This window comes from Podarcis liolepis (genome assembly GCF_965112155.1).
Source record: "Podarcis liolepis genome assembly, chromosome: 9".
Lineage (NCBI taxonomy): Eukaryota > Metazoa > Chordata > Lepidosauria > Squamata > Lacertidae > Podarcis > Podarcis liolepis.
The window spans coordinates 50,688,442-50,714,623 of record NC_139564.1 but is presented as its reverse complement, the minus strand read 5'-3'; the positions used below and the strand labels follow the sequence as shown (position 1 = coordinate 50,714,623).

Here is a 26,182-nt window from a genome sequence, read left to right as displayed (position 1 = left end):
ACTGGCTGTGAGGTCGCATGGGGGCGGTGCGTGCGTTAGTCACGCACCGTCCCGACGTCACCTTCCTGCCCGCCCGCCCGCTACATTGTAAGGGGCATGTACGCTGGTCACTGCATTGAAAGGGGGCATGTACGCTGGTCACTGTTTTGAAGGGGAGTGAAGAACACACAAACAAAAAAAGGTAACTTGTTAATTTAACGTTTATTTCTATGAGGAGTAATTCTGAGGGGTCAAACAAAGAAATAATTTTTAAAAAGTGACAAATAAGTTATTTTTATAATGATGAGTTTTGCGGCTCCCAGTTTTTTTTCCTTTGGAAACGGGTCCAAGTGGCTCTTTTTCTCTTAAAGGTTGCAGACCCCTGACCTAGACCAAAGGCCAAAGATGGTCCATGAAGGTGGGAAGTTTAGAACCACTGAACTAGGGTATATTGCGCCACACACACATTTTGTTGCAAATATCAGAAAATTCTTTCATCAGACATTTGGTCCCAATAGTTCAAACAATATTAAACAGAGGACAGCAATCCAATAGAACTCAGGAACCTAAATAAAGTTTGTAGGCCAACAGCATCATCCAGAATTGAGACTAAGTTCAGAACAGTGAACTCTGTATAAACAAAGACCTGGACTTAAATATAAGGGTAAAATCACTTGATGGGAATTTCACATACTTTAAAGTAGAGTTGGTTGCTAATCTGGCAACCTTCAAGTTTGACGGAGTGTTTCAAATGCCAACAGCCAGCTACACAAATAAATTAAATCAAGGGTTTTTGATTTTATGCTGACTTAGCATCATGACCCAATCATACATAAAGTTTAGCACAGAACTCCTATGCAAGTTCTGTGGAGCTTACTCTCACTTGAGGTGTGGAACAGCGACCTTAGCCTTATTGACAAAAAATAAAAAATCAAGTAATCTCAATGTGATGCCTTCCATCTTTCAGACACTAATTACCATGAAGAGAACCAATCACAAAGAATTCCTGCCAAATGTACTCATTTCTAACCTAGAGCCACAGAAAATATACAGCCTTCATGATGACTAAACACATCTTACATATGTAGATATTCAAGCAGGAAATCAAGAAAGAGGAGGTCTACAGAGCTGCATCAATAGGGGGAAATGTGTCAGCTAAAATGTCACCAGTTTTTGAACAAGTTGCAGCGTGAACATCAAAAATAGTCCACGGAATGTTGCCACTACCTTGACAGGCACTGACTATTGGTTCCTCACAGACACCCCCTCCTTCTACCTAACTTGCCCTCCTCCTTTCCCATTCCAATGCATAGCAGCTATCTGTTGGGAAAAGGAAAAGAAGTCATTATGGGCAGCCCTCCCAGCACACCCACATAGGCAACAGCACAGTTTCCCCTCCACTTCCTACATTGCAGGGGGTTCGACTAGATGACCCTGGGGTCCCTTTCAACTGCAGTTCTATGATTCTATCCCTGCTTGCCACAAACTGACCTCCCAGTTAGCTATATTTGCAAGACTGTCGGGGCTGACAAATATAACAGAAAGCTAAAACTATTTATTATTTTAAATCATGGTATGTGGTGAGGCGCAACATACACAGCAAGAAAAACCACAGCTTATCCCAGAATATAAACATACATGAAAATCAGTGGGATACTGGAAAAGACGGAAAGGCGAAAAAGTCGCAGGCAGGTACCGAAATAGCCTAGAGAGAACAAAACTACTATTTAAGAAATGTGTCCTTATGACTGAAATTTTACATACAGAACTTTAGCTTCTCAGGCATCAATCAATTTATTTCCTTTAGACACATCAGGAAGAAAAGTAGGAAGTTTCACCCCCCAGTCTTACATCAGAAGGGATCAAGAACTATTTACCGTATCTATCATAGAGGAGTGTTTCAAACAAATAAGTGGATATCTGCCCTAGTTTTAAATGGCATAGTTTTTATAGAACCACAGGAGTGTAGGATTTTTTATTTTTTTTATTGTGCTTGAATTTTTAAAAGCAGGGGTGGGAAAACAGTTTTCTATCAAGCACAAGTGACCTGCAGGGGGAAAAATAGGTGTCATAAGCATGATTAATTGTAGCATAGGTTCTTAAATGTATTAAAAATAATAAAAAATATTTAAATCTAGGAAGATAGTGCTGGGATGTGGCTACCTAAGCTGAGGGGAACAACGGACTACCTCAGCAAACCTTTTCAACAGGGGGCTGGTCCACTTTCCCTCAGACTTTGTGAGGGGCCGGACTATATTTTTTTTGGGGGGGGGAATGCCCCACAAATAACCCAGAGATGCATTTTAAATAAAAGCACACACTCTACTCATGTAAAATCACCAGGCAGGCCCCACAAATAACCCAGAAATGCATTTTTTAAAAAAAGGACACATTCTACTCATGTAAAAACACGTTGATTACTGGACTGTCTGCGGACCAGATTTAACAGGCGATTGGGCCGGATACGGCCCCCGGGCCTTAGTTTGCCTACCCATGAACTAACTGATACAATACTATAAATATTCCTGGAAAGGGAGGCAGGAGAAAATGCATACCTGCTCCTTCCAACATTCTTGAATGGAGTATGTGGCACCGACCACTGGTTTCTATGCAAACCAATAGCTGTCCTTTTTTAGAAGGATTTTGTTCCTTGGTTAGGTTCAGCATCCTAACCCTATGCACTTTATCCACAAGTAATTCTATCACATAGAAATGGGATTTGCTTCCAAGTAAGTAAGCACAGGGCTGAAACCTGCAATCTGGAAAAAACTGGGTGCTTCCGTTTTGAATTATTGGTGCAGCAGGAAATGGGGAAAGGGGGGGGTCTCTTTTGGGATAGTAACAAACCAAGTGTTTCTGTCTCTATCACAAAGTCTCCCCTTCTCTTACACATCTCTCCTGCCACTTCATGTAACTGTAGTCAACAGAGAAAAGAAGGGACACGGACAGGATTGGTGTGGGAAGTAAAAACTTTGTGAATAACGTATTCCAAGTGGAGAAGCAGAACTCCTGACCAGTGGTTAGTGATGGTATCATGGAGGAAAGAGATGCTGAACTGCTGCCTGATGCAGTAGTCCAGGGGTAGGCAACCTAAGTCCCGGGGGCCGGATGCGGCCCAATCACCTTCTCAAGCCGACCCGCAGGCGGTCCAGGAATCAGCGTGTTTCTACATAAGTAAATGTGTCCTTTTATTTAAAATGCATCTCTGGGTTATTTGTAGGGCATAGGAATTTGTTCATTCCCCCCCCCCAAAAAAAATATAGTCCGGCCTACCACATAGTCTGAGGGATGGTGGACCGCCCACGGCTGAAAAAGGTTGCTGACCCCTGCAGTAGTCTTTTGGGCTCTATGACTTTGGGCTTCCCATCTCTGCTCTTTCATGCAGAAGGGAAAGGAATGGTTGTACCACTGCCTAAAGGAGCAGCAAGTCATTTTGTGGGCTCTACAGAATTTGGACCCTTTGTTTCAGGCTCAACCTCTCCCCCCCCCCCCCAGAAACTGCAGTTCCTTTTCCATTTTTTTCTGTGTTTTGTTCCCTCTGTCGTCAGACCAGGCCTGGTTCAGAGTCACCTTCCTCACTCAGGCACTGCCTCACTTCCTCTGAAGTGCTGAGGGACAGGACGGGGTAGGACAGGGCAGGGGGTTAGGGGTCTCTTTTCTTTTATGCCAGCCTCAAGCAGCTATTGGAATCCATCAATATATTAAGATCACCCCAATTGCATCAGGCAAAAAGTGTACCTGATACAGCAATCTGCTCCTATAGTGACCACAGGGCCTACATCAGGCAGGGAGGATTTGTTGGCCTCCAGACTGTTGGAGCCCGAAACCCATCAGTCTTGGCCAGCATGGCTAATATATAGGAAAGACGGGAGCTGTACTCCCTACAGGACTCCCACAAGCCGGATGTGAGCATAACAGCCCTTTTCCACTTCTGTTCCCCAGCAACAAGTATTTAGAAGCATGCTGCCTTTGATACAGGAGACTGTATCAACCATCATGGCTAGTAACCACCATCATGGCTAGTAACCACTGATAGGCAAATCATGGAGGATACGGCTAATTCCCTTTTAAAAACATCCAAGTTGGTAGTCATCTGCACATTTTGAGGAAGCTATGTGAAGAAGTTTCTCTTGAAACTCCACACCATTCAGCTTCACTGGAAGACCCCCAGGTTCTAGTATTATGAGTTAGAAAAACCTCTCTCTATCTACTTTCTCCACGCATTATTTCATATGCATCTTTCATGTCTTCCCTTACACACTTTCCCCCTAAAACCTAAACCCTTTCTCACAGGAAAATTACTCCAGCCCAATGTTCATTTTGGCCATGGGTACTGCACAAAGTATTTCAAGTGTGGTCACACCACAGATTTTGTCCTTTTTCTGCATCTGTAAAACATGTTTTTAATAAGTGATCCGCAAGTTACTATAAACTTTTGGAACTGGTCTTTGGTTTCCTAGGGAATTTGTAAATGAAATGAAGCTCCATCATTCTCCTGCAAAGGGTCTTTTTGGGCTTTGTTCCTCTTAATTTGTAAGTCAATTTTTCTGCAAGGGCAATGCACCATTCTCTCTTGAACCAGGCATTCCGGTTTTACACCTTTTAAATCCTTCCAGAATATGGCTATAATCATATGTGCAGCCACTAAGAGAAATCCAATTACTAGTTTATCTACCAAGTCCTGGTTCTCATTTAAATACAGATTCAGTAACACTAGTTCTGAAGACTTCATGACATGAGATCCTTTGGGAGCTCTTCATAATCCCATTTTTGCCCCTATAACCAATAAGTTGGTATCATTCACAAACTTGGCTACGTTAATGATCTGGCTTTAGGGGTGAGCAGTAAATAATTAAAAGGCACAGGTCCCAAATCAGATCCTTGGGGACCACACCTTACACCCTCTCATTGTGAAAACAGCTCTTTTATTTCTATTCTATGCTTCCTGTTCTTTATCTATCTTCTTATCCCATGACTGCTAAGTTTGCCCAGGAGCTTTTGGTAAGGGACATTGTCAAAAGCTGTTTGAAAATCCTGTTATACAGTGTCTGCCAGATTTCTCCTATCCACATGCTTTCTGATACGCTCAAATAACTCTAAAAGCTTTGTAAGACAGGACTTGGGTACCTTTCCAGAAATTACATTGATTCTTCTTTAGCAAGATGCTTGATCATTTTAATTTTATGCCTCAAATTTTGTATATTCTATGGTTTTTGTTTGTTTTTGTAAGCCACTTGAGGCCCAGATATGCTGAAAAGCAGGGTGCAACTTTAAAAAATTAATAATTTTCTGAATGAGTCCCTCTGGATTTCCTTTTAAATGTCACCTTCCAGTTCTAAGACACCATTCTTAGGGAGAATTTAAATCACGTTGTTATTTAAGAACTCTCTGGTGGACACAATTGACATAATACATGAGATGGGATTTGGGCTCCAATAAAATCTGGAGGCCAAGAGGTTCTCCATCCCTGATGTAGGCATCTGGTTGGTCAGTATAGGAGTAGGATGCTGGATTGGACACAGTTTTTTTGCCTGACCCATCAGGGCTGTTCTTAATCTGATCCATATCCATATTATTACAATTTAACTATGTAAACAAATATGGCCAATACATAATGTATTCACAAATCATTTGTGGTATTTATACCCATTTTAGCATGGCAGTTCAAAAATTTAAAGAATTTAAGCAAAAAATATTTGAATATTTCTTTTCTCTTCGGTCTTCTACTCACACCCTATTCAGTGCTAGAACTACCAATATCTGTTTGATGTTCAAGACAAAACTGTCATCTTAGTGTTCCTGGCAACATGGGGTATATATTATAAAATGAACAAACTTCTGCCTGAATTTTCTATTAAGAGGCTGCAGCTTTTCTTAGCAGACGGCATTTATGCTGAGCTGAATAGGAACCCCTCCTTATTCTTTTCAAATAACAGGAATCACATTTTCTACAATGTGATGAAAACAAAGTGTTATTTTTGGTTGGTAAGCAATTGGTTGACATGGTAAAAGTGATACCACCACTTAATAACAGTAATTCCAAATCATCTCCTGCTAGTATTATGAAAAGGGAAGGATCCTTATACAGTCATCAGGTAGGAAGAAAAAGAAAATTTGCATGTTATGGCAGTTCAAGCTGTTGGTCAGTGAGCTGAACCGACAATGAAGCATTGTATTTTAGATTTCTAACAGATCATGATGTTACCAAAAACACATTAGAATTTCACAAAATTTCAAGTTTTTTTTTTAAAAAAAATAATTCAGTACACTATCCAATGCCAGGATTGCTAAATATATGTTTCAAAAATGGAAAGCTGATAAATTATGTTTAGGCTTATCTAAGCCTATCCACAAGTTAGTTGATAACAAAGGGAGATAAAAACTTTCCTGCACTTCAAACACAATAAAAACACTCTTGGTTAGTTCACATCTAGTACCATGATCCAGCACTACAGTATATCGATAAATCTCAGCAGGTCTGTGCAAAGCTCACATACTCCTCTTTGTCTCCTCTCCTCTTACACAACAAAGAGGATTTCTACTATGTTTACTTTCAATTTGTGACTTAGTGCAGGAATGGGAGCCATGGCCGTCCAGATGCTTTTTAACTACAGTCCCTATCATCCATGGCCACTGGACTGTGCTGGCTGGGCTGATGGAAGTTGGAGTCCAAGAACATCTGGACACCCCTGACTCAGCAGTATGTGTGAACCGTGAACCAGGAATTCTAGTTTGCAACCAACAATGGTTAGATGCTAAACACGCCAACTTCATGGTTTGTAGCTGGCTTGTTTAACAACTAACCATTGTTGGTTGTAAACCAGAATTCTTGGTTCACACATACTGCTAGAGTTTAGTTTTTGAAATTAAAAGTAAACTCAGCAGCGATCCTCCTCCTGGGTGCATGGAAGGAAGAGACAGGAAGCGTAAGAGCTCATACTTGCCAATACTTATCCACATGGTGCTAAACCATTGCTTAGCGCTAAGTAGAACCAATCAAATTTGATTACAGGTCAATCAATGGTCTCAGCAGCATTAAAAGAATATGAATTCTGGAATATTCTTATAAAAGCCAGGTTCCCCTAACGACATTTCATGATTTTATTGAAGAGTTGTGGTTCTAGGACAATCATTCTACAATGACCACATGTGTACGCCAGCCATATTTAAAATGGTAGCAAGAGGCAATGTCTCTTTGCTTTTGCCCTAACCTAAGAAGTCAGCCCATTTTATCCTTCACTTACCTAAATAGTCCTCAAGCAATGTCTGCCCAGTTAGAACAATGCCATTACCCAAACAATTAAATAAACAAAAAACACCACAAACTTAAGGCTTCAATCCTACATACATTTACCTAAAATGAAGACGCTCTATATATTGTAGGACAGCTGAAAGAACATGTACAGGATTGGTCTAAGCTGCTTTATAAATATAAAATGATATCTCTTCGATACATTTAAGACAGGAAAGAGTAGGAGACTACTTCAAGCAGTTGTCAGGGGATATAAACGCCTTTCCTTGTTCATCACTGAGGTCATCATTCAAGATCTTGCCTCTGGTGGGTGGCTAATGAGGAGATCTTTCCAGAGATCTCATTTTGTTCCTACCCTCTTAAAGTATTGTTAAAACATTTTATTCTCTCAAGTGTTAGTAAACAAAACTATATTTGTATCATTTGTTGTCTTCCAATTTATCTGCAGCTGCTACAATTGTGTGTTTGTTGATTATTTTAAGTGGGTTACTTTTGCCATAGTTTTATTTTGGATTGTAGATCACCTTGAGGGCCTTCTAGTGGAAAGATGCAGCGCAAATGTTTTGAATAATCTTTTTATAAAAAGAAACATGATGTATGTGCATCTCGCCATAGCAAATTCACAGTTGGATGCTCGTCCAGGGCAGTTGCAACTTAGCATAGCTGGACCAACACTTTGCAAATTACATGGTGAGGTTTAACAAACCTTGTCATGGAGAAAATATACAAAATTAGACAACAGGCAAGGTGCAAAAGGAAGAGCAGAACCACTGTGCCTTGTCTAATTTTTATCTCTCCTTCATCCAAGAGAGGCAAAAAATATATTACTTCCTCATGCTCACTTTTTTATTATTATTCTCACAACAGTCTGTGAGGTAGGCTAGAACTAGTGCATGTGATTGGTCCAAGTTAACCTAATATGTCTCAGGGCTGAGTAGGAATTTGAGCCGGGGTCTGCCTGGTCTTAGTCAGAAACTCAGGCTGAAATACTATATTGCTCCTCAGACTTGGGAACAGAATTCTAGCCAAGTATATCTATGTTGCCTCCTGCCAACCTAGCAGTTCGAAAGCATGTCAAAGTGCAAGTAGATAAATAGGTACCGCTCCGGTGGGAAGGCAACCGCCGTTTCCGTGCGTTGCTCTGGTTCGCCAGAAGCGGCTTAGTCATGCTGGCCACATGACCTGGAAGCTGTACGCCGGCTCCCTCGGCCAATAAAGCGAGATGAGCACCGCAACCCCAGAGTCGATCACGACTGGACCTAGTGGTCAGGGGCCCCTTTGCCTTTATATCTATGTTGCACTAGGTTCTTACACACCCTATGTAATGGCAAGCCTCTATTACAGAGCACATGGGCAAGGAATATGTGGCACTGCAAACATTGTTGGACTAACACAACTCCCCTCATCCCCAAACACGGGTGATGCTGGCTTGGACTGAACAGAGTTTGGAGTCCAACAATATCTAAAAGACCACTGGCAGGTTTTTCAATAATTTTATGTATTGCATCAGAAGTGGAAACAAACTCTTAATATTGAGTTGAAGGAAAACTTGAGTTGAAGTAACATGACAGGGTTGCTAAATTAATCACAGTACAGTGTCTTTCAAGCCAACATGTTTCCATTCTTCAAATAAGCAGCCCAAATTTCAGAAGCACAAGTGACCCTATGCGTATTTTAGTCACTTTGTTCATTTATCTGAGCACCAACCAACCTTTATTTGAAATTGTATTAAGAAGCTCAATATAAGTTTCTCTTTTGAGGTTTTCCCCAAAAATCTCTTTTTGAGATTTTCCCCAAAAATCTCTTTTTTAAATGGCTTTTTCAATGCATTTCATCAAGTAACATGAACAAGTAGGTTACTCCTCCATTAACAAAATTAGTGCTTAAGCTTCTGCTTGGTGGCAAGACTTGCATTTGGTTCCTTTTTAATACATGAGCCACTTCCCACTAAACATACTGAAGTGATTTAACAACAAAAACTTTGACAATACAGATGCGAACCGGGATAAAATTCTCAACCTAAAATGCTTGTTGGAAAAGGAAGGTCTTCAATAAATAGGTGTCAAAAAGATGGTAGAGAGGGTGTCTATCCGATGCATCACATGAGGGAGTTGCAAAGGCTATGTGCCACCACACCAAAGGTCCAATTCCTACATTTGAAGGAATGGACCTACACATGATATGGCATCTGCAGGTGGCCTTCTCTTGCGGAGCACAATAGCTGGTTAGATACAGAAGGAATGAGGCAATCTTTCAGGTATCCTAGTCCCAAGCTGTACAGGACTTTGTACACCAGTCCCAGCATCTTGAATTTAGCCCAGTAGCTAACTGCCAGCCAGTACAATTCTTTAACCAGTGACACAATATATTGCTGATATTCTGCCTCAGTGAGCAAGCCCAGTCACAGTATTTTTCAGCAGCAGCAGCAGCTTTTGAGCCAAACTCAGGAGCAGCCCCAAACTGGAGTTTACTAGATTTAAGTATCCTCAATACATCCTCACTATTCCAAACAAATATATTGGTGTAGCAATAGGGGGAAAATAAATTTTATTGTCAAAAACACACCTACAAGTTAGGGAAAGGCATGTCCATCCGTCCTATGTCTGTCAGCTACTCCTAAGTGTGCACCCAATGAGGCAGTTGCCGCAACATAGAGTTCCCACCCCAACCTCAGCTTATATCTCTCCCCTATCAGAGATGCACGCAAGCAGGCAAAGGCTGTCTACATGTGACTTTCTGCTCCTCCTTCAATCCTCTCCTGGTCCTGGGTGAGAGTGGAGCAGGAGAGGTGGGGGCAGGAGGTGGTGGTGTAGAAACCCTTGCATCTACACCAGTCTGACCTATCTCTTCCCCTTCCCACACCTATTTTCCACTCTCCAATCTTGCAGTTTCTCCTGCCTCTGACTCTTGTTTCCTGGCTGTTATATGTTACCCCAATTCACCGATCCCTTCTTCCAAGTCAGTTTCTAACCCTGCTTCTCCCAGTGCCCACTCATCGGTATCCACTCACCAGTCCTCAGCGTCCAGCCTGTCTCTGCCATTTAGCCACTACTAATATATTTTGAGTTAACGACATTCATGCAGACTGTTCAAAACTTTATATACCTTAGACCTTATATACCACCGCTGCTAGCAGCAGACAGTGCAGAAAGTAGCTCAATCACACTCATCTTGCTTAATCAGATTCTGATGGAACAAATATTGTATGTGTATCATACTTAGGGTTGCCATGTTTCAAAAAGTGAGAATACGGACACAAAGTTGATTAGCTTTTTTCACCCTGGGGTTTTTTGTTTGTTTGTTTAGTGTTGCCCAAAGTTGTTGAGCTTCTTTGGCAAAATCGCAAAAAAAGTTTTTGAGCTATTTTTATGGAAAATGACACTGCTGACATGGATTGCCATAAGTCCACATTTTCCCAGACATTTTAGCAAATTTCCGCCCGCAGTATTCTGGCTGTGTCCAGGAAATTCTGGACATATGGCAACCCTGTCCTCTCCCCAATCACCCCCACAGGGCCAACTGGCACCAGCTGCCCTGTGGAAAGGAAGAAAAGAGGCAGGCAGGCAGATAAAGGCAACATCAGGACCTGTTCCAGTTGGACTGTCCCCTCCCCGATCCCCACAGAGCTAACATAGCAACTGACTTGTGAGATGGAACATCTGATGTCAGCTCCCACCCCACCAGAACTGTTTTCTTTTTTTGAGGATGTGGTTCTTGATATATCTGTTGTGTTTCAGAAGGATTACTGGCCACTTTGAGGACTGCTGGAAAAGTGGAATATAAATCTACTAAACAAACAAAAACATGCATGGGCTATCTTAATTACAACTCATCTTCTTGCAATGAATTTAAGTAATGGGCTTTCAATACATAGTTAAGTGCAAATAAATGATAGGCAGTGAGAGGCAGTGTTAGAAGTTCAGATATATTAGTTAGGTGCCAAATGGCACCTTAAAGCTAAGATACAGTTGTCACAATGGAATGTCTATTTGCCAGGGAGGTGGACTACATGACCCTTGGGGTCCTTTACAATGCTACTATTCTATGATTCTATGATTTCAACTATACTGATTGACTGTAGCTTGCTCTTACAATTCACTTGTCCCAGTATGCAAGAAGGAGAAACACAAAGAGTTATAATGGAAATGGTATTAACCATGGACTAAGGCAGAGGCTTTTAAACTGTGGTCGCCAACGTGGTGTCCAGAAATCTCCACGTAGTTGCAGTTGGACCCAGGCCAATAGCAAAATGCACTAACACTTTGCTTTCTAAACTCTCAGTAAGTATAAACAGCATACTAGCAGTTGTTGTTGTTGTTATTTAGCATGACTGTTTCCTATTGGTTATAATTCATCACTATTATAGTATCTACTGTTACTCTCATTTTCAAGTTATAAAAATTATTAGGATAGACCTACCAGTAGTCAAAATCTCTCTCTAGATACAAGGTCAAACATGTTTATTGTTGCAGTTTCTACTTATTTCAAAGGCATAAAAGTCAGCATGCTTTCTTATGAGATATGTATATTTTCAGCATGAACAATGAACTCTCTGCATGGCCTCTGAACCCTATGCTTGCTCAGAAGCCTAAAGAAACTCTGAACTTCAGCAGAGGCCATTCAATAGACAATTATTCATCAGCAAAAGGCACAGAATCTCACCGTGAAAATATCACTACTTTACCTAACAGTTTCTTCATGGGTTGTCTATCAGCTTTTTCAAAACATTTCACTGTTTATTAGTAGCCCACTCAAAATAGTATTCAAAATGCTAACATTACGTACTGGTGTTTTTTATTATAAATTCATAATATTACTAATTCATAAAGTAAATGCAATTTTTTAAAAAGAAGCCCTCTCCCATTCAACTTTGTAGACAGTTGCACTTCTACAGTAATTATTTGGACCATTTTGTTATTGAAAAGCACATACCCTGTCAGATTACAATTCTTGGTAACTGTGTTAAGACCACTTTGAGGTCTTTTACAATCGAGTGGTATGCAAATTGTATGAAATAAAATAATTAAACAACACTCAAAACTCTTACAGCCATTTACAGGAAAACTGACCTTCGGTTCCAAAATTATCAGGGTTGGAGCAACTCCCCTATATGGAATGGTTACACTGTTTGGGGTTTTTATAAAAAAAAGAAAAGAGCTGAGTAAAGGGGACATGATAGTGCTGCATAAAATTACCCATGTGCGGAGAACGTGGGTAGGTATATTTTTTCCTCCTTTTGTCACAACGCCAGAACTCAGGGTCATCCAATGCTGCTGAATGGTTGGAGATTCAGGACAGGCAACAGAAAGTACTTCTCTTCATATAGCGCATGTTTAAAAGTATGGAATTCTCTACCACCAAATGATGGCCGCCAACTCAGGTGGCTCAAAAAAAGGGGATTCCTGTAGGATGTGGCTAGTGATGGCTACTGGTCACAAAGGCTGTATAACACCTCCAGGATCAGAAACAGCATGTCTCTGGTGAACCACAGCATGAGAGGGGCATTGTGCTCAAGTCCTGCCTACGGGCCTCTCACAAGACATCCGATTGGTCACTGTAGGAACTGGGATATTGGATTACAGTAGCCTTTGGTCTGATACAGTCATGAAGATCTTGTGTACATGTATTGGTGGGGGAGGGGTTAGAGAGAATCGTTTAAAAAAGAATTTTAAATTAGATCTTGCTTAATAAACCCATGCCCAATCCCGAAGACTCAAAGTGCATACTAATGAGTTTACAGTTTTTTGAGTGTGGGAGGGAGAAGAAAACAATCTACTTGCTTGCATCCCTCAATGTCCTTGGGCTCAAACAATCAAGCCCAAGTAAGCAACATTGTCTCCTATCTCCCAAACAATACAGCACTTATTTAAAAGGGACCACAACAATACTAATAGTAATTAGGCTAAATGACTGGATAAACAGAATGCAGCCCTCTTGAAAAGCCCATGTGTTTCAAGGCCCTCTCTCCTGTAAAACAGTTTGGGTGACAAAGAAAGCATTTGTATTCACAGTCACTGCTACTTTTATGCAAGACGACTTCCTATAGATTTCCTGTCAGGAAGAGAGCTTCCTTTTAAAATAGCCAAAGTGTTTAGATACAGTACCCATTCCTCCCAAAACCAATATTTGGAAAGGCAAAGGACAGAGTTCATTAAAAAAAAGGGAGAGAGAGAGTCAACCCACAAAGAGGCCAAAATTACTTTTCCAGCTACAGTATCACATGCTAGATTTGCTTTACATCATTCTTGTTTCAACTGCCACTTGTGCTATACTCCTAACAATTATAGTGTATTACTCATAGTGGATGTGTCACCTGCTCCCTCTTCTCCCACCCCCCACACCATACGTTCTTGCATTGTAGCACTGCAGATTATTGCCTCTGGGATATTCAAAGATGTAACATTCTGTTTTAGAATGTCCAGACACAATAGGCATTACCTTCCCATCCCCCAAACAAGTACAGACTCATATATGTGTCTATATTACTTACACACATACACACACCTCTGGAATCAGACAACTCGGTATTGATAATCAAACTGGACCATGCAACCACTCTCCAGAGTTTGTTTTTATGAATACACACATACTTTGCATTTAATTCATGCTAATTGTCACCTATAAAACTCTTAGGAGAAATACATCTGTTAAAAGGACAACTCTTTCAACAACACTGCTTTCAAGAAAAACAAAGAAACCTGTTTCCCCCCCCCTCCATAGTCTTAATACAGTTGCAGAAAACTAATTGTCTATTCTGTTGGGCATTATCTAATCATTCTGATCTAAAATGTTCCAAATCTCTCTCTTTTTTGGGAGGGGGGAAAAACTGCACTGTGATAATGAACACCAGCTCAGATTCTAGGTGTATACAGTGAGGCCAGATTTCTCATAGGTGTGTTGCTATATGTACTGCAGCAACCAAACTATAAACAATATAGTTGCCTTTCAGCTCCTTAAAGCATAAATTACACTTGTCATTTCATTTAATGCATACCTTCTGAGCAAAACAGATAAGCTTGTTCACCAAAACTTAGTCAAGTAATATTTCCATAAAAGATTTATTTTTTATGTTTATGGTTGCTGACAAAAGAATGTTCACAAGAGATTCTTAAAGCATAAGAATCTGCTCCAGTACTGTTTAAAGTGACATATTTATTAGAATGCAAAGGAATAAGTTAGGTATGTAAATTGCTGATAACCACTAAGTTTGACTTGAATCTGGGGATGGGATACAGGAAGGAGATGGAAAACCTTTTCTAGATACGTATAAGAAATCTTCATTTCTCTAAGCTAAAGTGAGTCTCACAGGGAAAAATATGCCTTGATGATAAATGGGGTATTTGGCATCATGGTCATGAAACATTATGTCGGATTGTCACACTAACGAAGCACTCAAACAACAAAGGAGGCTTCCAAGATATTTTGTCCTTCTCGTCAACATTCTCTTAAAGATTATTTCCTGTTCCCTCCTGAACATCTCAAAAGGGAATCATAGAATGAATGGAATATAAAGGCATCATTAAAAGGGAGGGATGAGGCATTTCCTTTCATAATTTTTATTAAAAGATGACTGTTTCCCCTTGTTATAATCTTCCACAGCTTTATTGTTTGTGCTCTTATCCTGCCATGCATGCACAAGCATGTTGGTGCAGTGTCCATTATTTCTAAAGAGCTTCCACTGAAGCAATTGAATAGATGAACATACACATGTGATACATATCCACAGACACCCTGTCCTCCTAACACACAAATGTTTATATTTATACTTATTTTTGTATAACCAAAAAGAACTTCCCTAGACAAAAACAGTCAACTGGGACACGAAGGCTCTATTCACAGAACCCCCAACAGCAGTGACACTTTTTGTTGTTGTTTAGAAAATGAAACGCAGAAATGCCTATTGAGATAATTGCATTTAGCTGGATTAAGAGACAATATCTGATTTGGTAATCATGATTTAGCAGAAGGAGACCAGGGATGCAGATTTGGGAGGGGGGGGAGAGACTTCTGGGATCACATCTACTAGGCATTTTGATTCGTTGAAAATACTGATCTGACCATTTTTCTCTCCATTTATTTTAGGGGGAAGCGGGGGGGGGGGCTGGAAGGCTTTAAACACCATATTGAGCAGGCCCTGCTGTGAATCTTCCTGAGGTACAAAATGGTGGATGTGAGCTTTAAAAGAAATTGCATTATTCATTACAACCTATGTTAATCAGTCACAAGATAACCCTTTTTTTTTTTTACACAGCACAGGGGAGATAAACAAACATGCGAGCCCATGCCTTGAAACAAACATACAGATCTACACACACACACACACACAAACACACACAGCCAGTTACTGACCAGATGTCATGTAGCCCCGTGAAGCCTGGGAAAGGAAAGCTGGGGGGAAATGTTTGTGCAGGCGGTAGTCCTTTTCACTGCGGGACCTCATGCGATCAGAGGCCCGGTCAGAAAAATCAGAGCTAGGCCAGGCTCGCCGCAAGGTTGTACTTCGCGTCTTCTTCATTTTGAGGCTACCTGCAGTCTAATCCACCACGAGCAGCAGCAACAGCAGCAGCAGGAGCGGCATGAGCCAGGAGGCCTCACGGCTTGCTCGCTGCACTCGTTTTACACCCGTCTCTTTACAGGCACCGCTCGGGTCGGCTCTGCAAGCAACATTTTGCCACTACCTTGTCCATCAAGCAGACCGCAGGTCCTTTCCTTTCCCCCCTTGGAAAGATCCAATTCTTTTACACACGTCCCACAATGCATTACACTTCATTGGCGCTCAAACCCGGCTTGTAGCTTCCAGAGTCATGTGCAGGAGAGGCAAATTATGTGGCTTCTAAGGCGGGGGGGGGGGAGTAGTGGCGGTGGAGGAGGAGAGCGACCGAAAAAAAGGGGGGAGGGGGGAGAAGAGAAGCGATCTGCAGCGTGGAAGCTCTGGGGTCCCAAAACAATAGGTCGATTCAGCACAGAAAGGCTCGGCCAACTGTGATCTGCAACACAAAAGGCCCGGGCGAATTAGGCAAAGCAGGCTGCCTTTGGGCTTGACCCGAAAGACGGCAGGGAGCAAAGCAAAGCAGCATCGGGTCTGCAATGCCATAGGAATCGCGGGGAAGTGCTGGTAGCGGCCAAAGGCTGGCTTCCCCCGCCCTCCTCCAACCTATCAGAATCCGAGCAAAACATCAATGGAGCAGCCGAAAAATCATGGCTGCAGCAGCAGCAGCGACCATTCTCCCCGTTAGCAGCTCTCGCAGCTCCTCCTGCCGCACTGGCAGAGCAAGGATCCCTCGCTCGCGCGCCCATTCAAGGTGTACATAAACCTACAAGCAGCAGCGATGGTGCTCGATGCAGATGGTCATCATGGCCGAGGGCTCCCGAGTCCCGTCTCTTCCAGGCTCCTGCAGCCGGCCGTCCTTCCTTCCTTCCTTCTCGCATGCACGCTTATTCCTCTTTTCCCATCACCGCCTGTGTTTGCCTACGTCTGCGCCCGTCGAGCCGTGCCAGCTCCTCCAGCCTTGGGGGGCAGCCGGACCGCGAGATTAAGCCAAACGCGCTTTGCTTTTCTGCAAATCCGGTGCGTTTGCCTTGCCTCCCTGCTCTTCTCCGCCTCGACTACAGTGAATAGCTATTGAAGGCAGGAAACAAGGCAGCCACCCAGTCTTATGCTAATCAAGGAGCTGCCTTAAGTTAGACGCGCTCAGCCAGTCGGGCAGCACATTCTCATGTAAAATAGCCCTGGGCTCACCCAAACCTTCGCTTGTGCCCCAGCCTATAATCAGCTTGTGAGTATTTACATACAAAGTTGTGGGGTTTTTTTAATTTTCAAAATAACAATCCAGCCTCTACCTCCTCTCTTTTCTTACAAAGAAAAAACAGAAACGCCTTTTTTTGTTTTGTTTTGTTTTTTGAAACCAGACCTGCCTGCTAGATTTCTTAGCCTGTCCAAACAATCACTGATGTTGGAAAGGGTGGGTGGGGAGGGAGATTGGTGGAGGCAACCCATTCATTTGACAGCTGGAGAGGAACTCTAGGACAAAAGTACCGGTAATCAAACTGCTAGAAGCAGCTAGTACTACTACTACTTCTTTGGCCCTTCTCTCTCTCTCTCTCTCTCTCAGCACACACTGCCAACCAATCAGACTCTATGAGAAAGGCCTGTAATCTCTTTTGCAAACCAAAGGCTTGGTACAGCTGTTTCTAGTCCAATAGCCAATCATTGTGAGACAACAATGCATGCAGGGTACTAAAAGGAGAGAGGTCCAGTTCTGTTTGGGATGTCTGTGAGCTGGAGAGCACCCAAGCAGCCAGAGAATGACTGTGGGAAGGCTGTAGGATTCTGTTCTATCTGGAGACTTGGAGGGATACACACACCCCCACCCCCTCCACCCCTTTTACCTCTCCACCAAAAGGAATTTTAACTATGCTTGTTTTTAACCGCAAGAGCTCTTAAGGCCAATAATTTTCATTCGGAATAACATTATTTACTATCAAACAATTCAGAGGCCTTGTTTATCTATAGGAACATTTTTATCTGGTGCCTACATTCCACTCTGGGCAGCTGAAAGCAATCAAAAGCAACCAAAAAGTACAATAAAAATTTATAAGGTACAATATAACACAAATAGACTAGAACAGCAGATAAAGTAAGGCGTCAGATAAAAAACACAACTCCAGGTAAAAAAAACTTTCCGAATAAAACACACACCTGCCTAAAACAGGAAAGGTTTTGCCTCATGGCGAAACACCATAAAAGAGGTGGCCAATAAAATCTCCAAGGACACAGAGTCCCAAAATTTAGGTGTGACCAGAGAGAAGATTTTCTCTCTAGTCCCTATTTATCATGTCTCTGTCACAGTCAGGACATAAAGAGCCTCTTTGGAGGCTACTACCCTTCCAGCACACACACATTTCTATGTTTTCATTAGCCATTCACCTGTTCACTTTTTTAAAAAAGTCCTTTTATGCTATGTAAACAATACTCTGAAGAAATGGATGAGAGTAGTGAAATTGAACTTCCAACAATAGTTTTCAGTGTGGACTTGAAAGGGTTAACTTCTCATATGCAAAGTAACAGATTAAGAGCCCGCGACATTTTTCTCTCTTCCTTGCTGGGCTCACTAGTCACTACAAAGCTTTTGCTCCCCAGAGTCAATGAAGGCCACACTAGGACTAGAAATGTTTTAAGAAGAACTTTTTCCTTTCCTAGTCCCTGAGAACACATTTCCTGCCACTTATTTTCATAGAGATGTCATCAATACTTCAAAGCTGCCCAGGGATATCCAGTGTTACATACATGAGATTAGTCACCCAAGTTGCCACCTGAAAATTAAAGGTAAAGGGACTCCTGACCATTAGGTCCAGTCGTGACCAACTCTGGGGCTGCAGCGTTCATCTCGCTTTACTGGCCGAGGGAGCCGGCGTACAGCTTCCGGGTCATGTGGCCAGCACGACTAAGCCGCTTCTGGCGAACCAGAGCAGCGCATGGAAACGCCGTTTACCTTCCCGCCGGAGCAGTACTTATTTATCTACTTGCACTTTGACGTGCTTTCAAACTGCTAGGTTGGCAGGAGCAGGGACCGAGCAACGGGAACTCACCCCGTTGCAGGGATTCGAACCGCGACCTTCTGATCGGCAAGCCCTAGGCTCTGTGGTTTAACCCACAGCGCCACCCGGGTCCCCACCTGAAAATTACCGTATTTTTCGCTCTATAACACGCACCCGACCATAACATGCACGTAGTTTTTAGAGGAGGAAAATCCGTAGGCATGCCACCCATAGGCATTTCCTCCATAACATGCACAGACATTTCCCCTTACTTTCTAGGAGGAAAAAAGTGAGTGTTATGGTGCAAAAAATACGGTACTTTGCTGCTAAACATTCTTCCCTCCTTTTTTCTTGCCATGCTGCAATTCTCAACAGCTTAAAATATATAAATGGTAGTTCCCATTTCATCCAAACGGAGAAACTGCGGTTACTGGGTTGAGAGCAAGTCAGAATCTTAAACCAACTTCAAGGTCACCATGTTTCTCTAGGGGATTTTAAATATCACCTTCCATAGGTAATTTTGCTGCTGTTCAGCTGATCATTACAGTAATGAATGAAAGGTGAATTAAGGACCATAGATATGGTTGGGGTTGTGGACCTCCTTTCACCTCCTTTCAACTTCTAATTCGGCCATGGATTTGTAAACAAGTCAGAGGTTGAAGTGAGTTCAAAACATTAACCCTGGGCCAAGGTAACAGATTGTGTAAAGAGGTGCTTTGCCTTCATTGGTTTTACAGATTACTATTAATTCATCACAGAGACCAAGAAGTAGCTTTGCTCATTAGCACAAGTTTAATTTACCAATGACAACCACCATATGGTTCTCTTTGACTTAAAAGGAGAAAAAGTGGTGGATGCAATCTTTCTGCAGAAAAGTCATTGCACCATCCATTACACAGCCATCTCTTGGAGAATATCGCTAAGGCTAAACGTGGCAGGGGTTCATTTAAACAAAAAAATCACATGGGAACGCCATGGGAGACCATTTTCAATGGACCACAGTGTCATTGCTCCAAACAAGTCAGCAGGAATAAATTCAAGTCAGTGAGGTTTCCAGGTCAAGCTGCCAAACTTCTGCCACTCAAGACATCACTATCTTAATGTTCCCCACTTTTCTTCCACTACAACACAAAGAAGAACACAACTACCATTTCCACAAGCACTTCCACGCTATATATACACACTGCTAACCATCTGTGAAACACTGCAACAGTTTCCCCATTGAAAGCCATATTAAACAACGAAAGGTTCTCACTACATATAAATATAAATAGGCATATCTGTAACGTAGCAATGAATACATAAAAACCCTATATCCATTATTGCCAAAATATTTCACATTTTTAAAAGGTCATGGATTTGAAAGGTGCAACTTCAAAAGTAATTAGGCATGAGTAAGTGGATGCTTCTTATAAAAGAAAGTAATAAATATTGGAAGTTCTATATGGATTGCACTACTTATCTGGAGATAAGACTGAATAAGCTTCTAGTTTAGTTTACCGGCAACACCAAAGTAAACAGAATAACAAAGCTCAAAACAGTCATGAAAAAAAGACAGAAGGGGATCTCTCCACACTGACTGGATAAACAAATATACTAGCAAATAAAATTCACTGCTAGTAAGAGCAAAGTAATGCACGCTAGGGACAAACAATCATAACTACACAATGCACATTCATAGGTTGGCTGCAGCTACCTAATAAACTGATCATAATAGAAAGTCCACCAGGAATTGTGTGTTGAACCCAGTGTGTTGAAACAAAAAAGGCAAATGGCTTCAAATAGATTAAACAAGTTAGTGGAGGGTACATTTCAATAGAATTTAGCCATGACAGGTGAAGATGTATTTCCCATGCTCAAGTGCTTCTTTCTGTCTATGACATACTAGAAGCAAAAAGCAGGGGGATGATATTGTCAATTTGCTTTGCCAATGCCCATCCCTGGGACACTGGATCAGTTCTTGCGAGCTTTAGTCTGAAAGCTGGTGTTAGATTGGCACTACTGGGACACCAGCAGTTTCTCTAGCCTTTAAATGTGGAAAGTTTGGTCTGGGGTCAAGGCCGCCTCTTGATTAACAAGCAAAAAGCACCAGAAGATGTACGCATTTCAGCCTTCAACTGCTAATGTTAATTGAAACCTTAAAGCGTTCAAAGGTTCAAAGGGGGGAGGCTGAGATGGTGAAAAGTTTTGTTTGGAAAGCTCAAACATGAAAACAGAGCTCTGCATCCATCCATCTCTTCCACATGGAGTAAGCAACAACAAAACCAACAAGTTTAGGAGTTCAGGGGCAATGGCTACTTAGTGAATAAAATATATATTGGTTAAAGTTCTACGCTGGATATAACAGAAATGCCCCAACGAGTGTGGATGTTATACACAGAGAGTGCAGGCACAGAGCTTCAACTAATGTAACACTTGGTAAGAGTCCTGAATCTTAAGAGCTGGGGAAAAGAGGCTGGAATTTCTTAAACGGAGAAAAGGAACTGGGATTTATTATACACATGAGTTGGCAATTACAAATGCTGCAGTGCTTCCTCTCTATCCTTTTTCAGGTCACTTTCAAAAGAAATGACTTTTATGAGTGGCCCAATACTGGGTTACAGGAAGTCCCAGGTTTCGTCTTTCCCACACTGATACTGAGGTTCACTAAGCAAAGTAACATGAAGAAAGGACACAGTACAGCATCTCTCTTAGGATGTCTGCCACTGATTTAATTTGTTCCCTTTCAGAAAATGCTCATCATCATCCAAATCAGATATACAAAGGGCGCCACAAAAAGGAACAGTTGGCAAGAATCACAATCTTTTGGCTGTCTCCATCCTAAGTACGTATAAGATTGTTTCCACTGATGGAATTGAATTAGCACCACAGTTGCCAGTGTGACACATTTCAGGGTCTATCTTCTTAGATGCAATGTTTGAACAAATTTTGTCTTTTGAAAACTTGAGAGATACAGAGAGAGACAGCAAAGCGATTCCCAGGCTGCTGATGTAAGAGCAGGATCTTCCAAATATAAAAGCAGGAGCCATTCAGACATCCTCAGGCTAGTCTGCCACTTACCTGCAGAAGGGCAGTAGGTATATTATGCTATTGTACTAATCCAGGCTTAATTACAGAACCTCTTAAGCTTATTTCAGATCATATTTCTCTCCCTTCTTGTGGTTCTGGGATGCACAATAACAGGAATGCAGTGCTTCTCTTCTATCAGCTTTTCTTTTCCTTTGTTCTACAATGTGTTTATTTTAACAAACAATTACTTTTAGTCCGGTTAGATTCCCCATTCTCTAAATGTCCCATCGAGAGAAGAAAGGTTTTGCTGACTTATATCCTATTCCGCTTTTTAATCCAAAGGCTTGTGCTCACAGGTACACATTTCATAGGTGGCAACCTATGACTCAAGGCTCATACTTCTTACCCTGCATTTTTTAAAGAGTTGAAAGTAAAGCAGGAAACCACCTCAGTTCGAAATACCTGCAGCCATGCTTGCATGAACAGTTACTTCAGTTTAATAAATCCTAATCCTCTTCAGCTCATACTCCGTCCTCTATGTCAGGCAAGGGGACAGTGAGAAGGAAGACTGAATACAGAGTCCTTAGAGAGGGGCCCACAGTCACTGCCATTCACACGGACATAACCAGAGAAGCTTTCCAAGCAAATGTGACCTGAATAAGGTCACACAACCTGTTCTTAGGATGCTGCTGAACACACCAAGACGGAGCTAGGAGGACCTTCTTCAGTTCAAGGGATGCATTCTCTCCCAGGCAACCTTTCAAGGGCCACATGCAAGGACAAAGGCAATGGATGTAAATTTAACCTTTCTTCCCTGTCTCCCACATGCGCACGTAATGGGGAAATGTAGTTTGCACTAGTTTCTATAGACACTCATGCACCCGTCCCAACAGTGATCTCTCAGAGAAGCAAGATGTATTATCAGAATTCAAGGACACATTCCAAACTAGACAAAACTGTTTGGAGTGTATAGCAGAGCCAGTGAAAGGTGTGGCCTAGGGAGAGTTCCAAGACAGAGAGCAGCCTGGAGGTCTGCATTTGGCCCCCAGGCCCCCATATTCAGATTCAGTAGAAAATGAATAAGGCTTCTCATTCAGTTCCCAACAGAGCCTTTGATCCCAAAAACCTTCTCCCCACAAGCACCTCAGCCACTTTCTCTCATGATGAAAATTCCCTTTTGCTCAGAGTCATTACAAAATTCTTCCTCTTAGGCCACTTATTATGCATCTTCATTCATTCATTCACTCACTCACTCACTTACTTACTTACTTACTTACTTACTTACTTACTTAACTTACCTACCTACCTACCTACCTACCTACCTACCTACCTACCTTAAATCTGTATACTGCCCTTCATTCAAAGATCTCAGAGCAGTTCACAGCATACAAGTTTCTACATACTAGCAAACAGGAGCAGCTAAGGCACCTAAAGGAAAGGCTTTGGCAAATCCTGTTGGATTTACCCTGAATATTGGCTTGAATGAGAATGAGCCAATGGGAAAGCAAATGTTGCTGCCCCTGCCAGGCGTTTCTCAGTTCTGGATTAAAATTTCTTTCTGACCAGTAAAGTACACTGTTGGGTTAAAATATGATGAACCACAAAACAGCAGTTCTGGAGAATGAGTCAAATAACAAATGAGGGTAAGTAGTGGAGAGGGGGGTGATAACTGGGATGGCACAGTTATGGGAAGTAGATGCAGAGAAGGTGTGGAGAGCAAAAAGCAGATTGGCATGTTGCAAACACAGCCAGAGCAAGGAAAGCGATTAAGGCTGAAACCCAATGCAATTTACCAGGGAGTACCATATTTTTTGCTCCATAAGACTCACTTTTTCCCTCCTAAAAAGTAAGGGGAAATGTGTGTGCGTCTTATGGAGTGAATGCAGGCTGCGCAGCTATCCCAGAAGCCAAAACAGCAAGAGGGATTGCTGCTTTCACTGTGCAGCGATCCCTGTTGCTGTTCTGGCTTCTGAGATTCAGATTTTTTTTCCTTGTTTTCCTCCTCCAAAAACTAGGTGTGTCTTGTGGTCTGGTGCGTCTTATAGAGCGAAAAATACGGTAAGTCTTATTGAAACCAAGGGGCTGTGCTGTGCTGACTAATGTCGTCTCCAAAACACATCATGGCTCTCTGATGGACTGAGGGCCTCACTACTGAAAAAAAGCACAGAGCATGTGTTTTCAGGGGGGGGAACCCCAGGTATTATAAATATCCTCAAGTTTCACCTGGTTGATTTAAGATTTTACAAGTTTCACAGCTCTCATAATATGTACAACATTATACAGAGCTTAAGCAGAGGGGGAAAGGGTTTAGTACATTTCTCGTGCATTTTGCATAACCATGTTCTATGGCTGTACACAAGTCAAGGGCTGAAATCTGGAGGATCTCAAAGGCAAAGACCATTTTCTTTTTCTCAGGTAGCAGCGCATCTCCACATAGCACTACAAGGTCCTTTTCAAACTTTTTCAACTTTGAAAAAAAAAAAGTAGCTTGTGATAGGGAGGAAGAGCTTGCTGTTCAGAAAAGAGAGGTACTGCTGCATGAGAACATGAAAACTGCTGTGAAGATTCTGCCCAATATTCAGTCTTGCTGTTTGATTTTGAAATTGATTTGAAATTTGTAAGAATAAATAGACATATTTAGCAGAAATGTGCTACCAATAAGTAAAGGTAAAGGGACCCCTGACCATTAGTTCCAGTCATGACCGACTCTGGGGTTGTGGCACTCATCTCACTTTATTGGCCGAGGGAGCCGGCGTACAGCTTCCGGGTCATGTGGCCAGCATGACTAAGCCGCTTCTGGCGAACCAGAGCAGCGCACGGAAACACCATTTACCTTCCCGCCGGAGTGGTACCTATTTATCTACTTGCACTTTGACGTGCTTTCGAACTGCTAGGTTGGCAGGAGCAGGGACCGAGCAATGGGAGCTCATCCCGTTGCGGGGATTCGAACCGCCGACCTTCTGATCAGCAAGTCCTAGGTTCTGTGGTTATACAGTGCGCTAATTTTGGCATGATCCTTAGAGCAGGGGTACAGAACCTGTGGCCCTCCAGACGCTGTTCAACCCCCCAGCTCCCATCAGCCAGCATGGCCAATGGGCAGGAATGATGTCCTCTCAAACTTGTACTTAAGCCTGGATCCTGTTTTACTGTACTTTCCTCCAACCTTTGTGTGTCAGACAGTACCATACTGGCATGTAGAGGATACGGGTGCTTCTCATTTTGGGGACTTGAAAACATCCACATTGTAACTGCTCTGCACTGGTACTGCCAAGATTCATGTGAGCCATACATTTCACAGGAGTTTACCTATCAGTCGCTTGGAAGGGACAGCAAAGCAACAGCAGAGGTAACCATCACTATAGTGATGTATGTTGAGACAGACAACAACTCAGAAGGGTCCAATCAGCTGAAGCAGCAGAGAGAATAGCATTATGGTCTTATGTGGCCTGTGGGCCACCTGTTGAGCACCCTTTGCTTTATATTATTTCCCTTCAGTTTCTCAACTAAAACATTAACCATGCTAAGGCATGGTGTTAAATGCTGAAACATTCAACAGCTGCTCTCTTGTTACAGGCAAGATTGTACAGACAGCAGCTTTAAAAAGCCACAGGGTAACTTGCCCTGCTTGCCAGTGAGCTCTTTGATGAAGATGGGGGAAGAGACAAACAGGTGCCTACTGTTATATTTGGACAGCTGATAAACCGTGTAATGGCATTTGCTAGAGGAAATTTATTATCTTCTTCCCTTATAGCATGCTGTCATTTAAAATAATATGCAGTACAGCTGGCTTCTATATGTCAACTTGTGGCCTTTGTGCTATAGATATTTAAAACTGTGGAAAACAAAAGTTGAGGCCAGCATTTATCCCAGCCCAAAATACTATTTAATTGTCCATAGGTTTGTTTGTGTAACTTATTTTTATTACCACGTTTTATTTTACATAGAAAGTTAATGGATTGTCATATGGTTGGTGGTCAAATGCCACGTCTACAATAAATATTCTTATTACTGCAGGAGTAAAACGATCCATGAGAGTCATCGTTTGAGATGCTATTACACATGCACTTTAGCTGAAAAGGCATATGAGGAACTTGTTTTGCTTGGAAATACATTTAGTTGGTTCATACAACACAGTAAGCCAAACTAGGTTTAAATGGTTTATTCTTGGCTACAGCTCATAGTTGGCAAGAAGAGAATTTAGTCATGAGCTCGATTCAGATGATACATTAGTTCAGGGGTCAGCAAACTTTTTCAGAAGGGGGCCGGACTATGTTTTGAAGGGGGGGGAGAATGAACAAATTCCTATGCCCCACAAATAACCCAGAGATGCATTTTAAATAAAAGGAAACATTCTACTCATGTAAAAACACGCTGATTCCCGGACAGTCCACAGGCCGGATTTAG

General features: G+C 42.0%; 1 protein-coding gene across 5 annotated transcripts in view; it reads right to left on the bottom strand.

Moving 5' to 3' along the window:
* STOX2 (storkhead box 2) overlaps positions 1–26,182 on the bottom strand; it is a 134,460-nt gene that overhangs the window by 62,831 nt on the left and 45,447 nt on the right. For 2 of the 5 annotated variants that reach the window (XR_014515818.1, XM_083459825.1), the window contains exon 1: positions 15,581–16,931. The exons of 2 other annotated variants lie outside the window; for them this stretch is intronic. Coding sequence is in view for 1 of the 3 variants with exons in the window: in XM_083459825.1 (XP_083315951.1) it covers positions 15,581–15,746 (166 nt within the window). In the remaining 2 variants the exon portion in view is untranslated. Of the gene's footprint in view, positions 1–15,580; positions 16,933–26,182 lie in introns of those variants that run through there. One more of the 5 variants, XM_083459827.1, reaches the window with a different exon arrangement.